Source organism: Diabrotica virgifera, chromosome 9 (assembly GCF_917563875.1).
Source record: "Diabrotica virgifera virgifera chromosome 9, PGI_DIABVI_V3a".
Lineage (NCBI taxonomy): Eukaryota > Metazoa > Arthropoda > Insecta > Coleoptera > Chrysomelidae > Diabrotica > Diabrotica virgifera.
Genome location: NC_065451.1, coordinates 64,064,348 through 64,083,581, shown reverse-complemented (window position 1 = coordinate 64,083,581; position 19,234 = coordinate 64,064,348). Strand labels below are relative to the sequence as shown.

Sequence of the window (19,234 nt, the reverse complement as noted above, 5' to 3'; positions counted from 1 at the left end):
AGAAATGACCAATATATGGTTGGAGTTCGTGTAGAGTTGTTTTACTCTGTTGCCATAAGTTTTGCCAGGCATCATTTACTGACTTTTTGAAAACGAGTTTGAGATCGCTAGCTAGTTGAATTGTAGTTATTCCGGTATTGAGGTTGGTAGCTTCTTTGGCAAAATGATCTGCTGTTTCATTACCAGTAATTCCAGTATGAGAAGGTAGCCATATGAGAGAGACTGTTACATCTTGAGCAGAGAGATTTTGGAAGATGTCATGAATGTTTTGAACCAATGGATGGTCAGTAAAAATTGTATTGATTGAATGGATAGATGAAAGGGAATCCGTACAAATGGCAACATGTCTGTTTTGATGGGAGATGCATTGAAATGCCAACAGAATACTATATAGTTCATCTGTGTAAACGCTACATGTTGAAGGTAGCCGAGAAGATCTTACAAGTTCATGTTTAGTGGTGACAGCACAGCCAACACCAGTGGTAGTTTTAGAAGCATCAGTAAACAGAATTGAATCATATGATTTTTTTTGTATGATTTCTAAAAATGCTTTCCTTACAAGACTGTTGGGTGATTCATGTTTGTTAAAGATGGTGAGGGAGATGTCTATTGAAGGAAGATGTTTAGTCCAGGGGGGAAGAGAAGGAATAGGAAATGAACTAGTCAACCGGAGGTCAATATTTTTAAGTAGTGGAGTAATTAATTGAGGTATAGGTTTTATGGTAACATGTTGAACATTGTTAGTAGAAGAAGAGGTATTGGATGTGGTAATTAGAGAATGGACGGGATTAAAGGGATTTGCGGATGTTGATGCAGTATATGAAAGAAGAAGAGATTGCAGTTCTATTGGGATAATTTATTTTTAGGAAAATCACTGAATCAAATTGTAAATATTTTTTATGATATAGTTTACATAGTTATAGAATTATTTATCCCCCTAAAAAGGTATTCAAAACGTAGATTCCCTCCTTGGTTCTCTTTAGAGTTAAAGAACCTGATAGTTGAGAAAAAGAAAGCTCACAAAAAATATCTTTTATCTAAATCAGTTCTCGATTATCAGACTTTTTCTCAACTGAGGGCTAATTGTAAATTGTTAAAAGCTGAAAGCTACAGAAATCATATTTACTTAACAGAATTATCACTAAGAAATAATTTGAAGGGATTTTGGTCGTTTGTGAATTCACGGAGGGGAAAGCTCTCATTGCCCGCTGTGTTAAGGTATGGTGGTGTTGAATCCAATCATGGACCAGATATTGTAAATCTTTTTGCAGAATATTTTTCTACAGTATATTCCACTCAAATATGTGTCATACCCAGTGACTCACCTACATTGAAGAAACTTGACTGGTTTCAACATAACTACAGTAGAACCTCGATTATCCGTCAGGGCATCGGACTAAGGGTATGACGGATAATCGAAAAGACGGTTAACAGAACATTAAAAAAAATTAAAAATTCATAGTACAATTGCTTCACATTTTGCGACGGCTGAATTCCTTAATCGGCATAAGATCATGCAATCTACTTTATTGGCTTCTTCTTGTTGAGAATACCACTGGATGAATTATTGCATATGCGATACCTACAGCTTCTCTAGATTATTTACGTAAATCTTTGTCAGTTACAATAGGTTCATCAACATAGCTAATAGCTACAGTCAAATTCCAAGTCTATGTGATGAATCTGTTTGGTTCGCCTTTGTTGCCATTTCAACGATTTCTTTATCTGTGAGCAATGGATAGCTGTTTGTGTCCTCATCACAAATAAAATTAACTTTTTTTTTAATTTTTTTTACATTAAAATTTTTGCTTATGTAGTCAATACAACTTCTGTATTTACCCTGACGGTTAACAGAGGTGACGGTTAACGGAGAGACGGATAATCGAGGCTCCACTGTATATCTGATATTTATCTAAAATTATCAGAACTGGATGCGAATAAGGGTCCAGATCCTGATGGATTGCCTCCCAGCTTTCTCAAGAACTGTTGTTTCATATTATCCAGACCTCTTTTTCACATCTTTAATCTATCCTTAAATGAGGGTGAATTTCCAGAATGTTGGAAAAATAGCTTTTTAAAAATAGTAAATCTGTTCGTGATATTTACTATTTTATTGTATTTTAATTATTGACACACGTATTATGTATATTGGAATATATTATAAACTTGTAATCTTATTGGACTGCAGCCCGTTGAAAATAAATAAATAAATAAATAGATATTCTGCATTTGACTTTTGCTCTGACTAAGTAATGATCTGTGTCTCCGTCTATTCCTCTGAGGCTTCTTACGTCTATGATATTGTTAATACTTAATACTTATTATGTAAAGTTTGCTATTGAATAAACTTAAAAACAACCTGCTAGTTTTCACTATCATTAACTTGCCAGGATGACACGTTCCACAATTAAAACTTCTCCTGTTCCAGTGTTCCCATACATCAAAGTTTGTCTGAATAGACACCGTTAAGCTACTAACAAATTTTCAACTTGCTATTAATAAACTTTTTTTGGTACTCGGGGTCCAGGTCTATGATGGAACGACAACTTACAGACGACTTAACGACAGAGTCATGTCTATACAAAAAGAAAAAGTTGTGTATACATGTATGTATAAACGTACATTAAAACGTAGCGTGAAAACGGGTCTTAAGAAGGACCTGAAGGGTTCTTTATAATTGACAGAAGAATAATAGTACCAAAAAAATCCACGTTGATTAATTAGCTTAGTTATGGAAATTAAAATAAATTGGCAGTTATCTGGCGTCATAGTGTTATCCTTGAACACGTGTGATTATACACATGTAGTACGAAAACCTCTGTAAATCAATTAATTGAGAACATCAGACGACTGCATATACCCATATAATAATCATTACGATCTAACAGTACAAATTCTATGAATGGACACTTTATATCAAGTCGAATTTTGATCATAATTGAGTTATTCTGTCGAGTCAATTGGTACACTTATTATTGATGAAGGTGGCAATATTTATGACCCTATAAATAGACACAAGGCAACCACTCAGTGAGTTGTTTTAATTATTTTCTATTTCAATAAATAATGTGAAATAAAAAATAACTTTAATGTAGTCCATTGAAATATAAATACAAATAAGAGTTTAAAAATGTTATAATTATTGTTTTTGTTAGTCCAACAAAGCGTAAATATGGATATAAAATAAACATTTACTGAATACATTATAAATATGTAAATCGGTACTTCGCTTCGTAGCGAAAAATAATAAACATTTATACTTATCTATTGCTAAAAATTCAATAGTAATTGAAGCCATTATTTGCAAAACTTTCTCTTTGCTTTTCGGACATTTTTTGGGAGGTTGAAGAAAAAAAATGATTAACGGCCAAGTAGTGTTTAGCTTACATTTAAATTTTATTAATGTTGCTTAGAGTTTAAGCAACATTAATAAAATTCTTTACGTTGTGAGCTAATAGGTCTGGATCCCGCGTATGAAAAAAAAGTTGATTAATAGCAAGCTGAAAATTTGTTAATAGCTTAAGGGTGTCTAGTCGGACAAACTTTGATATATGGAAACACTGGAACAGGGGAAGTTTTAATTGTGGAACATGTTAAAAATTTGGAACGGTCAGACCACGAAAACGGCACATGTATTTTGTCCGACAGAACATACTTAAACTCTTCGAACAGAGATTAAACTCTCATGCAAAAATCAGACTGCTATTTATCACCTGTCATAATTCCTGTCATTTGACATATTCTACTTGTTCCACTCATTCAAACGCCCATTTGGTGATAAATAGCAGTCTGATTTTTGCATGAGAGTTTAATCTCTGTTCGGAGAGTTTAAGTCTGTTCTGTCGGACAAAATACATGTGCTGTTTTCGTGGTCTGACCGTTCCAAATTTTTAACCTGTTCCACAATTAAAACTTCCCCTGTTCCAGTGTTCCCATATATCAAAGTTTGTCGGACTAGACACCCTTAAGCTATTAACAAATTTTCAGCTTGCTATTAATCACCTTTTTTTTCATACGCGGGATCCATACCTATAAACACACATCATCATCATTGGCTCTCCGGTGGATATCACAACTCGTCACTCGATCATGTGAAATAAATAATTAAAAAATATTTTATTAGCTTATGAGTTTTTCGAGGTAACGCTGTAAGTTTTGAGAAAAGTGTGTTTAAAGTGTTGACAACTTTTATTTTCAATTTCTTTTTGTCTGTCGTAAAGTGATACACACCGGAATATGTTTTTTGAATCGCGAAGTAATCTACAAAAGAGAAGGGGAACAGTTTTGTTGAACATTTCTCACTACGCTCAAGAAACCGCGGCAAAGCGAGTCGAAGGTAGGGACACTCAACATGCTGTATCTCTGGTAATTTTACTCCGATCAATCTGAAATTTCCATTACCCCCCCCCCCCCCTAATAAATACTGGAAAACCGAACAAGATAAATTTAATATGTACATAGTTGGTACAGAAAGAACCTTGTTATCAGAAACATTACAATATAAAAACAACAATAAGGAAACAATTTATATATAGTTGATAAGTATTTCTAGATTGTGCTGTTGCCATTTTTAAAACTGATAACCTTTTGAATATTATGTTTATAGTGCAAAATTATTATTATTGTAAATATTATTTATATATAAATACATTTATGCGCACTCGGCAGTAGTAACGGCATGACGTTCTTAGACATCACCAGCATTCAAAGGGTTAATAGCTCAGTAAATGAACGGGAAATTCGGCGATACCGTGTAATTTTCAGGCGCAACTCTGAATTGCATGAAAATTTGGATTTAGGTTCTACTTACTCTCCACTTTAAAGTTGAAATTGTGCCGTTGGTTGCTTTTACTTGGGGGGTGACAGTCACCCCTTATCGGGGGTGAAAAAACATACGTTCAAGATAAGACCGGAAATGGATAAATTGACTGATTTTAAGGGGGGTATGGTTTGAAATATTTAATTTTTTATTATTTCAAATAAAAGTGCATACCTTCAAGAATACTCTCTGAAAATTTCAGATTGATCGGAGTAAAATTACCCGAGATAAAGAGTGTTGAATATCCCTACCGTCGACCCGGTTTACCGCAGCTTCGCGCCAGCACGCTTGAGCGTAGTGAGAAACGTTAAACAACTGTTCGCCTTCTCTTTTGTAGATTACTCCGCAATTCAAAAAACATATTCCAATGTTCATCACTTCACGATTTGGCAGACAAATAAGAAGATGAAGACGCAGTTGTCAAAACTTTAAAACGCATTTTTCTGAAAACTGCTTTTTCAAATGCGGTGGACATTGTAACTGAAAAACTACTTGACCGATCTACCTGAAATTTTGCATAGATTTTCTTTAGACATTTCGTGAGGTAACCACGTCGAGATATTTTTCGTTTTGTGCTTATTTTTTGTTCAACAATATTAAATCTGTTGGTTTTCACAAAATTTTTATGAGAAATTTCGTATTTTTGACTTCTGAGTGATACCAAAAATTTAAAAATCATTAAAAATAAAAAACTGGACGTTGTTACCTCGTAAAACTCATAAGCTAATTAAATCTTTTTGAATTTTTTGTTTCGTATGATCCAGTGATGAGTTCTCATGTCCACCGCAAAATCCATTTTTTTGAGCTGCCTGCCAAAATTTTTCACCAATGGCTTATTTTTCAATATTTTTGAATTTTTTCTTAAATATTCTTTGAATTGTACTTAATATGTTTATTTAATTTAAAAATAAAATAATTCTACCATAGCTTTGAAAAAAATTCACAAAAATGTGCTTGATATGTTGATTTCAAACCATACCCCTCCCCCCTTAAGCAACTTTTGTTCTATGGAGTTTTTACGTAAGTCAATACTTTTTGAGTTATTTGCCATTGAAAATGTTGATTTTTCGACAAAAAAACTAGGTTTTCAGACGGTTTTTCGCAAATAACTCAAAAAGTAAATATTTTATCGAAAAAAATATCCTTAGCAAAAGTGTAGCTTATAAAAAACCCAAAAAAATGGTGGTATCAGTAAAGTCTATCAAAACAAAGTTGTAGCTCATGAAAAATACATTCTTATTCGTCTAATTCCAAATCGAATATTTCAAGGTGAAATCACCGAAAAATTAAGCACTTTTCGGGAAAACCCCATTTAACTTTTTTTTAAGTGTTTATAAAAAGCTTTGTTTAAATTGTTAACAAAAGTTTTAGCATTAAAAATAAGCGAGTTACGCTCAAAATAAAGTTGGCCCTCTTTTTTTTTGTAAAAAATCATGAAAATCTCGCCGTGTTTAGTTCCCCAAATGAAATTAATCGCTACCGCTTTACAAACAATTTACTTACCTATTTTTTATATGATATGTCAGTATCACAGGTTTAAAGTGTATATTTTTGAAAAGGTTATAATTGAGAAAGCTTGAATGGGTCACTAATCAAGAGTGTATGCAAATTTTGAACAGCCATATCTTAACCAATTTTTGTCTTACGGAGAAACAAAATGAAACTAGCATATTTATAATAGCAAAACCTACATTTTTTTACTCTTTACGATTTTTCTTATCACTAATACTTATCTTAAAAAAATGAAATTTATCAAAAATTTTTTTTTACTATAAAACCAAATGTTTTCAAAAATAAGCACTTCAAACCAATCAAACTTACAGATCATATATATAAACAATACACATACAGTTAAAATAGATGGTAAAGCCAAACGATTAATTTCATTTAGGGTGCTAAATAGAGGGAGGTTTTCACGATTTCTTTTACCAAAAAAAAGGGCCAACTTTTTTTTTCAGTGTAACTCGTTTATTTTTGATGCTGTAAACTTTTGTAAAAAACAAATAATAAGCTTTTTTTCGATACTTCAAAAATATTAATAAGGTTTTCCCGAAAAAGGCTTCTTTCTTCGGTGATTTCGCGTTGAATTATTCGATTTGGAATTAGACGAATAAGAACATATTTTTCATGAGCTACAACTTTGCTTCTACTCAATTTATAGACTTTACTGGTACCCCATTATTTTCGTTTTTTTATAGGCTACACTTTTGCTAAAAATATTTTTTTCGATAAAATATTTACTTTTTGAGTTATTTGGGAAAAACGGTCTGAAAACGTAATTTTTTTGTTGAAAAATCAAAATTTTAAATTGCGAATAACGCGAAAAGTATTGACTTACGTAAAAAACTTTATAGAACAAAAGGTGTTTAAAATAAGTCAATTTATCCATTTCCGGCCTTATTTTAAACACGCGTTTTTCACCCCCCCGAGAAGGGGTAAATGTCACCCCCCAAGTAAAAGCAACCAACGGCACAAATTTAACTTTGAAGTGAAGGGTAAGTAGAACCTAAACCCAAATTTTCATGCAATTCGGAGATGCCCCTGGAAATTACACTCCAAAACGGTTATTTATTGAGCTATAAGGGGCTATCCTAGTGTAAAAGTGCGAAATTCATATATGTACAGCCGGTTCCTAAAAAAACTGATACGACTCTTAGTAAGATTTGATCATGTTGAGCAGTGTATTTGATTGATCTGACATTATATTTATTATGACACACAAATAATAAAATAAACAAACAACAAACAACTGATTACATATTATATTAATTCATAAATTGTACTAATTATTAAGGTCTAAATGTTTATATTATTTTAAATCTATCTTAACTTTTATATTAACTATCTAAATGATAGTTTTTACATCAAATAGATCACATAATTATTGTAAACGTGGATTATACAACAAAACAAATTAATATTCAATTCAGCCCTGTAACTTATTAAAATAAATATTATAGAAGTTTTCAGGGACTTTCAGCCCTCGGTAATAATGTAGTCTTTCATTCTGAGTTTAAATTTTTCAAAAATATTTATTAGTTTTCTCAGGATTCGAAGAAAATGAATACAATTAAAATACATTGAGAATTTTGACATGCGTCACAATTTTGCATTAACTCAATGTAAAATTCTAAACTGTTAAATTCCAGCTTCCCTAATTATTTGACATCAAAAGACATTAGAAACTATTTGTAGAGGATTGAAATCTGTATTGAAAACAACTGTTAAAATTGGTCTACGTAATTAAACATATTCCAAAATTTTGTAAAAATGTAATACATTTCAGTTTTCAGCCCAAACTTAGGCCACACACAATGCAATAATGTTCACATTTTTGAACTGTCAATATTTTTATTTTATCATCTATTGTTTAAAAAAAAACCCAGTTGATAAGATACTCTCAGTTGCGGAGAAAGTATTAATAATAAAGATTAATAATAAAGTCTAATAACCGTGGAACAGAATAAGCTATCTGACAAATTTTAAGATTTGGCAGTGACATTGACAGTATGTAAATATTAAGTATTTATCCTTCAAAATACACTGCTCAATTTTCTACAAAATACGCTTCAAGAGTCGTATCAGTTTTTTTTGGAACCAGGTGTACATACATTATTTGGGAATTTCTAAAATAAAAAGTACTGTAGCAATCGTTGTGAAAGTTTGCATGAGCATTTATTAGAAAAATAAGTATATTTGAAACAGTTTTTATAAGAAAATATTGAAAATTAAACGATTTATGCTCCACCTACTGGCACTGTGAAAATAAAAACATAGGTCCACTGCTGCTAGCAGTGATTGGGACTAATAGTGATCTTGAAACATAAAATTTCAAAGTGATTATTGAAATATAAGTTATTTCCTATTCGCGGTGTGCAAGTACTTGGAAGGGAAACGAGAAATGACAGTGCGCGAGTCGCGGAGAAATATTGCAACTATCTTAAATAATTCATATTGTCAATTGAAATTGTCAAATTGACGTATATTTCATACCTTCTGTCATTGAAGCAGAAAAATTATATATTGCTCCACAATATTGATATGATATGCAATTATTATATAAAGGTAAATTTAATTAATTGTATTTTGCTAGCAGTACTGCATTTTAATAACTAATTTTATTTACTACATACAATTGTTTACGTTTGCATAAGATAACCTGCATCTTATTTTTTCTTCTTATTATTTTTTTGGACTATGGCCTTGACAATTATCCAGCAACCAGGACTAATATAATTGGCCAATATAATTAAAAGTGCGAATAAAAGTACAGAGCGTAGAAATAGAGGTCGCTTTGCCGAACTTGCACGGTCCCAATCCATCAACTAGGATTTTTGAAAAATATTAAAATTTGGAAAAATGACGAAGGGTTGAGAAAAACTTTTAAAATCAGCTAAAACATTTTGAGTTTCAAAAACCGCCAAATTTACATTTTTTATCCGATCAAAAAACCCCTAGTTGATGGTATAGAAAATAACTTATATTTCAATAATCACTTTAAAATTTTATGTTTCAGGATATTTATTAGACCCAATCACTGCAGCAGTGGAGCTATGTTTTTATTTTCACGTTGCCAGTAGACGGCGCATAAATCGTTTAATTTTCAAATTTTTTTATGAAAATTGTTGTAATATACTCCTTTTTATAATAAATGTTCATGCAAATTTTCAAAACAATTGGTACAGTACTTTTTATTATAGAAATTTTCAAAAAAAGTATATGAAGTTGGTACTTTTACACTGTGGGATAGTCCCTTAAGTCACAGTCACTTTGAAATTTTTGAAGTACAATTCTGTGTCTGAAATTCTGTTATCTTCTAATACGAGAATATTCTGTTATCTTCTCGTAACTCATCAAAAAATTGCTTTGTTACTTCTTGTCTTATATTTTTAAAAATAGTTATTACCTCCACTTTTTACTAGGTTTTTGAGACTCGTTATCACATCATGAAATAAATTTTGATTTCTTGTATCCTTCTTACTATTTAAAAGATTACTTAATAGAATACTAGCTTTCTGTAAAGCATTATTTTCACTCTATAGAGCAGTGGTTCTCAACCTTTTTGAGTCATGTACCACAAAATTCTTTTATTTTTATTGGTACCACCTAACGACCTAACTGAATACCTATCTAGCTAGGCAGTGTAATTAACTACAAATATGCTGGATTTTTGCTTGTTTTTGTGTTTTGTGTACCACCGGAAATAATGATATGTACCACCAGTAGTACATGTATAATACCACAGATTGAGAACCCCTGCTATAGAGCTTGAAACAGGGTTAATTATTATTTCAAACAATGATGAAAAAAATAGGAGAAGCTCTATAAGACCGTAATTTTCCAAAACAGTAATTCTGGACCACGGAGGTAAACTACGCTATGTTATTTCGAGCAACTGTGTTTAGCATGCGTTTGCAACAAAATTGAGAGCACTTAGGATATTAATAAAAATCTGATATATCCCATAATTGTGGGTGTAAAACTAATAAAATAATCGGATTATTTATTTATTTATTCACGGGCAAGCCCTATTCAGATATAAATGTTACAGTGTTCTAAATTATCATAATATGCTTCTTTTCATGAGCATTTTTCAGTGCGTCACAAATGATAGAAAAAAAGGTAAGTCTGTGATAATATACATTTTAGTGACATGACATTTTAGTTAAATCTGACAGTTGTCAAATTTTATTTGCAATTTGGCATAAAAACAAATCAATTGTGTTTAATGCATTTATCATCATCATCACTGGCTCGACAACCTTTTCTGGGTCTTGGCCTGTTCCAGGATTCTTCTCCATTCTGATCTGTTTCGTGTTTTTTTTTTCTCCAGTTTTTTATTTTTAAGGTTATTATATCATTTTCTATTTGTTCTAAATATCTCAGCTTCGGTCTTCCTCTTGTTCTTTTTCCTACTGGCATCTGTTTGGATATTTTTGTTTGGTATTTCGCCTTCACACATTTGACATTTTAGTTAAATCTGACATTTGTCACATTTTATTTGCAATTTGGCATAAAAACAAATCAATTGTGTTTATTGCATTTATAAAATGGTATTTTCTTTGATTTGTATAGTCTTTTAAATTGTTCAGATTATATTCGTAGATATATTATATAATTCACAAATTATTTTATTTTCGATTATAGCACCATCTATTGACAACTAGAAAATTCTAGTTGTTCTCATTTCTCTCAGAAAATTCTCCATATCGAGAATATTCTCGAGAATATTCTCTGATTTTTCATTCTCGAGAATTTTCCAACACTCACTGTAGATAAGAAATACCTAATACATAATAAACAATAGACCAGATATTAGTTCTGCGACAGATCCTTGAAAAAACAAGTGAACATAACATTGACACACATCATCTCTTCATAGACTTCGAAAGCGCATATGACAATATAAACCGAGAATTCTTAATAAAAGCAATGAAAGAATTTAATATACCAACACAACTAATAGAACTGATAAAAGAATCTCTAAAAGTAGAAAGTAAAATCCGGATACAAAACGAACTAACGGAAACAATAGATGTGAAAAAGGGACTACGCCAGGGAGACGCTCTATCATGCATCTTGTTCAACATTGTACTCGAGAAAATAATGAGGGACACAACAGTCAATACTCGAGGAACAATAATTAATAAAAACGCGCAAATACTAGCATTTGCAGATGATGTTGACATAATCGCAAGATCAAGAAGAGAAATGATAGAGGCATTCAATCAAATAGAACGAGCTGCACAAAATAGTGGCCTGAAAATCAACCAGAACAAAACAAAATATATGCAGGTAAGTAAAAACACAGAAATAAGGCAGCCACAAAATATAACAATAGGAGAATACAACATTGAGGGGGTAAAAAACTTTACATACTTGGGATCCCTAGTCACATCTGATAATAACGTAGCAGAGGAAGTGAAGAGGCGAATATTTATTGCCTATAAAAGTTATCATGGCTTAATTCGGCAACTAAGATCAGACAACGTCGCAAGGAAAACAAAATGCCAAATATACAAAACCCTAATAAGACCGGTACTCACATACGGCTCAGAAACCTGGACACTCACTAAAAGAGAGGAAACATTGCTAGCCACCTTTGAAAGAAAAATCTTGCGACACATATACAGCGTGTCTACTTGAGTTGGAAACATATGGGAAACTTTTTTATTATTAATTTTACGAAAAAAAGTTATTCTTTATAAAAAGTTCTGCATGCCCCAAAACCCTAAGATTCAATTATCAGATATCAAATTTTCTCAATATTATACAAGGTATGTCAAAAAATATGAATTTCGGCTAAGGGTAAAGTACCTTTATTTCTCTCAATATCGAAAATTCTTATTATGAAAAGTTGTTTGGAAATAAAAACCAAGCTCAAATATGTAATTACATGCTTCTAATTGGAAAAAAATATTTTCCAAATTTTTCTCAAATTTATTGATACTAACTTCGTTTTTATTCATTACACATACGATAACTCTTTTATTATTACTTTTACGAAAAAAAGGTATTCTTTATAAAAATCTCTGTATGTCCTAAGACCGAAGATTCAACCAACAGATATGACATTTTATTAATTTTATACGAGTTATGTCAAAAAATATGAATTTCACTCAAGAGTAAAGTACCTTTATTTTTCACAATATTGAAAACGGTTATTAAAAAAGTTGTTTAGAATTAAAAACTATGTGTCAATATGCAATTACATCCTTCTAATTGAAATACTGTGAAATATAAAGGTGCTATAATATTGAGCGAATTTCATATTTTTTGACACACCTCGTATAAAATTAATAAAAGTTGATATATCATGGTTGTGTCTTAGATTTTAGACCATGCAAAGTTTTTTATGAAGAATAACTTTTTTTCGTAAAATGAATAATAAACGAGTTATGATATTTGTAATAATTAAAAACGATGTTGGGTATCCATAAATTTGAGAAAAATATTTTTTTTTCAATAAGAAGCATGTAATTGCATATTTCATCTTAGTTTTTAATTCCAAACAACTTTTTATCATAAGAATTTTCGATATTGAGAGAAATAAAGGTACTTTACCCTTAGCCGAAATTCATATTTTTTGACATACCTCGTATAATATTGAGAAAATTTGATATCTGATAATTGAATCTTAGGTTTTGGAGCACGCAGAACTTTTTATAAAGAATAACTTTTTTTCGTAAAATTAATAATAAAAAAGTTTCCCATATGTTTCCAACTCAAGTAGACACACTGTATAAGGGCACAAAAGAAAATGGAATTTGGCGAAGAAGGTACAACTTTGAACTATACGAAATATACCAGGATCCAGATATCATAACATTCATTAAAATAGGATGGCTGCGTTGGATGGGACATGTAGAAAGAATGGAAGAAGGCGAAATACCAAACAAAATATTCAAACAGATGCCAGTAGGAAAAAGAACAAGAGGAAGACCGAAGCTGAGATATTTAGAACAAATAGAAAATGATATAAAAACCTTAAAAATAAAAAACTGGAGAAAAAAAGCACGAAACAGATCAGAGTGGAGAAGAATCCTGGAACAGGCCAAGACCCAGAAAGAGCTGTCGAGCCAATGATGATGATGATGAATACATAATAAAATCGCTGATTCCGTGTGAAAAGTCCAAACATGTACATACATTGGATGAGCAATAGTGTGTGGCAGGTAATTCTATCGAGGCAGGGTAGCGTAAGTCGAGGTATTACTGTAGAAAGCTGATATGATAACTAGAAAAGAAGATGTATATGGTGAATTTTCTACTGACTTTCTTGGGAGTGAATCTGTCTTTTGAGTTTACTCCTTTTTTAAAAACAAAATACAATATGCCCCTAAAGAGTTCTAAAAATAACTTTTTTATATAAAAGTAGACTAAAGTAGATCTAAAAACTAAAGCAATAACGCAGAAAACAAAAAAATCGCCAATAAAACTTAATTGGCCCATGAAATGCCAGTAGTGTCAAAATTTCATAATAGTGGAGTAAGCTTGCCTGAGGTTGGACCAATTACAAACAAGCATTACGGAGTGGTAAATTTGAATTACTCCTCTTGATTTAAAATCAGATCATAGTCTAAGAACATTTTTTATGAGTTACAGTCGAAAACCAACATGATCAACCAAAAAAGAAGATGTATTTGGTGATTTTTCTAGAGACTTTCTTGGGTGTGAAAGTGAATCTGTCTTTTTAGTTTACTCTTCCTGGTTTAAAAACAAAGCATAACAAAACTATTTCGATGGCTTAGTGTGAAAACCTTGTATCTCATTTTTTTTTTTTGGAAAATTACATTTTGGTGGTTTTAGTTTGAAAACCTTCTATCTCACGATTTACAACTGTTAGAAAAAATCCAAATACACCAGACTATTTTCTACAGCCGAAAAAAGAAACCTCGTATATCAATTGCTATCTTGATTTAGTGTGAATACCATATATTTATAACCAAGAATTTGGTACTTAATTTGGAGTGTTTGTTTAAGAAATTTGACTTGGAGAAATGTTCTTTTGTGAACAACAAAAGGTAGCGGCATATAGAAACATTTTATAAACCTTTAATCAAAAAATTTGTACTGTATCAACCTAGTATTTAGAGGTGTGCAATAAGCTATGAAAAATGAAAACCTCATAAATAATCATAAATAAACACAACCTCATTTTAGATGAAAAACATGTATATCAAGATATATGAGGTTATCATAGTTATTTGGGCGAAGGCTCTATATACTGCAAGGATATTTACGTGTTTTTCATAGTTAATATTTGAATTTTCAATTTAATAGCAGCATTTAACACTTTCAGCTCTGGGTCAAGATCAGATATTTGTCTCAATGTGCTCAAATTAAAATATGTAACAGTAGTTTTTGTTTTTAGATTATATTATGCAGAAAATCAGTTTTTTGCCTCTCCGGTAAAATTGTAATTTCGAGGGGTTCGAGCGAAAACCCGATAACTAAAAATAACATTGTTTCGAAATAATCGCGATTAAAGATTTTAGGAAGTTTGAAGAAGTTTTAAAATCGTCATAGAAAGTTTAATGACGATTTGATTGAACTTCCTATGACAATTTGAAATCTTCAAACTTCCTAAAATTTTTAATCGCGATTATTTCGAAACACTGTTATTTTTAGTTATCGGGTTTTCGCTCGTAACCCTTGATTTAATGAGATATGAGGTTTTCACACTAAGCCATCGATTTATAAAGTGCAATAAACAGTTAGAACATGTGAACTCATTAGCAATCGCTACAAATGTATAAAACGTATTAACCACCAACTTTGTTCTAAAAAACATTAATTTATATACAGATCACACATGTAACAGGTCAGCTGACAGCTTTTTTGCATACAGAGCAACAATTTTATACATGCATAATACTCTCTTAAATACATAAAAAGATGATCTTTTGAATCACCAAACCTGTTACTTGATTTTGACTCATGATTTACACAATACAAATAAAAAGTATGACTAATAAAGGAATCGTTTTGGAAAATAATTTGAAGTACATACCTGTATACTTCTGGTAGCGAATTCGACACCTATAGTAGATTTAGACTCCAAATTGAATTCATTTCTAGTAAATCTTGACAATAAGTTACTTTTTCCTACACCAGAATCACCAATAAGGACAACTAAAAACAATAGTTATGTTACAATTAAGGGATCAAAAAATAATGTTCAAATTATGACTGAACTATTTTGAGAACTATTGATTTCTCGAGAACTGTAGGAATTTTAATTTAAGCCTGTACACTTTTGCTGTCATTTTATGGAAACAACTTGACCTCTGATTTGATGACATGTCAATTTTTTTCTTTTTTTGTAACTAATGGCACTTTAACAACAAAAATACGAAATTGCTTTTACTTTACCTTTAAATAAATAATCGTATTCATCATCTTTCGTACTCATGTTTAAATCACTAATAGTTTTTCTTCTTTAGCTACGTTTAACTCTCTTTAATAACACAAAAGATAAATTTAATACATATCAGTTTCGACGAAAATATCGCTTTAATATTTTTTACTATTTATCACAGACACATTACTTCCGATACGTTCCCAAAAAAAAGTTTGGATGTTTTAGATTTATTTAAAATCTCTTTCTACTTTGTTGGATATTTCAATTTTAGCAAAATGGCGTCTGTTTTGTTGATAATTTGTACGCCCCTTTGACAAGAAACGTCAACTTAATATGATTTTGTTAAGCGCATGCGCTAGAATTGTCATCTTCGTATCTTCCAGTGACATCATTTTGATGAATGTGGAACTAAAATAAAATGAAATTACAGAAAAATAAATTAATATAAATTGTATCATTGGATAGCTATTTTATGATTTTAAAAAGTAAGAACATATTTTTAAAACAATATGGCAACGAATTTAACAGGATAATGGTCTAAAACTACATAGCTCTACTCGTATTATATGCAATTGTTGCTTAAGTGATTTCAATGTTGCCTATCTAGTAGATTTTGTGTGAAATACCAATTTTTAGATCTCCAACCATAGTCCATTCACTCACGGTAAAATATTGCAAAACATCCAAATTTTATAGAACTGCTTAGATTTACATGAAATTTTGCATACACATTAATAACAAAGAAAAAAATGGAATTGTGCCGATACGTGCTTTTGCCCTGGGGTGTACCTATACGTTTAAAATAAGTCCGGAAATGGATAAACCGACCGATTCTAAAAACTTTTGTTCTATAGTGTTTTTTCACTATTAATAGTTTTTGAGTTACTTGCGAGTGAATATGTTCATTTTTTAACAAAATAACTACATTTTACGGTTTTTCGCAAATACATACCTCAAAAAGTCAGGATTAGCTATATCAAAAAAAACTTTTTAGCAAAAATATATAGTTTATAAAAAAGTGAAAAAAAAGGTGTGGTGTCTCTAAACCCAGTACAAGCACAATTGTAGCTAATGAAAAATAGGTTCATGCAAATTCTAAATCAAATATTTCAACGTGAAATAACCAAAAAATTAAGCGTTTTTTGGAGAAAACTCATTATAACTTTTTTAAAGTGTTTTTTAAAAAAGCTTTATTTTTGTTTTTTTAGTCTCTAGCATCAAAAGTAATTAAGTTATGCTCAAAATAAAGTTGGTCCTTTTTTAGTAAAAAAAATTGTGAAAATCGCCCCCTAATTAGCATCCCAAATGAAGTTAATCGTTACCACAAGTTCTTGCTATTCTCCTGTATATTTTTTTTATATGATCAGGGCCGGATTTACCACTAGGCCGACAATAAGGCAATGGCCTAGAGCGCCAAATTTGTTAGGACGCGGAACGGGCGGATTTTGTTCGCATTACCTAGCTCCGAGTACACACGCTGGCACAGTTTACCACACATTAAGACCCGGTACTTTATGTCTCGAGTAACAGCCCGTTAGTTAACGGAGGTTTAATCGAGACCTCTTTAGGGTCTCTTGCGTTGTAATAAATGCAATTATAATTATTATTATACTTATTTATAATTATAATAATACTTGTAATTGCATTTATTACAACGCAAGAGACCCTAAAGAGGTACCGATTAAACCTCCGTTAACTAACGGGCTGTTAATCGAGACATAAAGTACCGGGCCTAAAAGTTTAAAAAATATAGGAACGATGATGATGTAACATACCACTTTTTAAATATCAACCGCGAGAATATGTTATTTAAACTAATTCAGAATCAGATTTTTGGCGATTAGTAACCTTGGCAAAAGAAAAGTCTGGTTTGACTGAGTACAAATCAGAACAACAAAATTGGTTGGTTATGAGGAGGTTGGGGTGTAGATCAGGGCCAGAAATATTAATGCCTAGTCGAGTTCAACATGTAAATCCGGCCCTGTATATGATATGTAAGTTTCATAGCTTTAAAGTGCTTATTTATTAAAGGGCTGCAGTTGAAAGGTCTTGAACGAGTCACTAATCACAAAATGTATTCAAATTTTGAACAGCCATATCTTAACCAATGTTTGTCTAACAAAACCTATATTTTTTCAAAAATAAGCACTTTGGACCGATGAAACTTACAGATCATATAAATAATACATAATTTATGAAGCGGTAAAGATAAATTTCATTTGAGATGCTAATTAGGATGCGATTTTCCCTATTTTATTTATCAATGATAAAGGGACCAACTTTATTCTAAGGCGTAACTTGCTTACTTTTGACGCTAGAGACTTAAAAAAACAAAAGTAAAGCTTTGTTTAAACACTTTAGTTGTAATGAGTGTTCCTCAAAGAGTGCTTCATTTTTTGGTTATTTCACGTTGAATTATTCGATTTAGAATTTGCAGAATATGAACCTATTCTTCATTAGCTACAACTGCTGTGCTTGTACTGGGTTTAGACACCTCATCCATAGTTACATACACCATTTTTTCACTTTTTTATAAACTATATCTTTGCTAAGAATGTTTTTTTCGATATAATATTCACCTTTTCAGTTATTTCCAAAAAAACCGTTTGAAAACGTTTTTTTGTTAAAAAATGAAAATATTCACTCACAAAAACAATTGCTATAAAATCAATTAGGTCTTACGCTCGCGCCATTACCGCATACGTACTACCTTAAATATTAAATTTAACAAAAAAATGAAAGAAATCAAAATTGTGTAGAATTTAATTCTCTCTATTTTTGTATAGAAACATTTTTGCCGTAAAACTGTTACAAATTCAAAATTTTGTAACAACAGAAATTATAGTAAATCACATTTTCAACAATTTTGGCTGTTATACTTTTTGTCGAAAAGTTGAAAATGGCGGAGATGTTGAGCAAAAGCAGTTCTCGTTTAAAATCAAGATGGCGGCTAACGCAACGGCGGAATTCAGTCGAGATTGTAAATTTACACTACTATTGACCCCCTTAAAGAATAAAAAAATAAAATTTGGGGCAGCTCCTAATGCAAGGTTAGGCCTGTTATTCGTCAAGTTTAACCCGACTGGACTATAATGTGTATAATACCTATGCCAAATAGGCGAGTGGCAGCAACCGCTAAAATAATGTTATACCGACCATGAAAATCCACTTTCAGGTGAATGACGAATTTTTGATATTCTTATGTTTTCGAGATTGCTGAATACGAATATGAAGGTTACTTTTATCTAAAATTGGTGGAACATGTTCTTCTTCTTCTTCTTTCTCGAAACTCCTTATGCTCCTTAGGGGCGTCGGAGGTTTTATTCATCTTCTATCCATCTCTTCCATTTCTTGAGGTCCTTATTTGCTAACTCTTTCATTTGTTGATGTGTTTTTCCTTTTTCCTGTCCAATTTCTATAATCTGATCGATCCATCTCTTCCTTGGCCTACCTTTCCTTCTTTTACCATATCTTTTCGATTCCATCACCTGCTTTGGTAGTCTTCCCTGGTCCATTCTGTTAATGTGTCCATACCATTTTAATTTTCTTTT

At 31.3% G+C, this 19,234-nt stretch overlaps 1 protein-coding gene across 1 annotated transcript in view; it reads right to left on the bottom strand.

Annotated features, from left to right (window-relative positions):
* The window catches only part of LOC126892691 (ras-related protein Rab-11A), a 73,509-nt gene extending 57,422 nt beyond the window's left edge, over positions 1-16,087 (bottom strand). The window contains exons 1-2 of the mRNA XM_050662326.1: positions 15,695-16,087; positions 15,333-15,454 (exon numbers count right to left, since the gene is read on the bottom strand). Coding sequence (XP_050518283.1) covers positions 15,333-15,454; positions 15,695-15,734 — 162 coding nt within the window. The 5' untranslated portion in view covers positions 15,735-16,087. The remainder of the gene's footprint in view (positions 1-15,332; positions 15,455-15,694) is intronic.
* Positions 16,088-19,234: the final 3,147 nt, after the last annotated feature.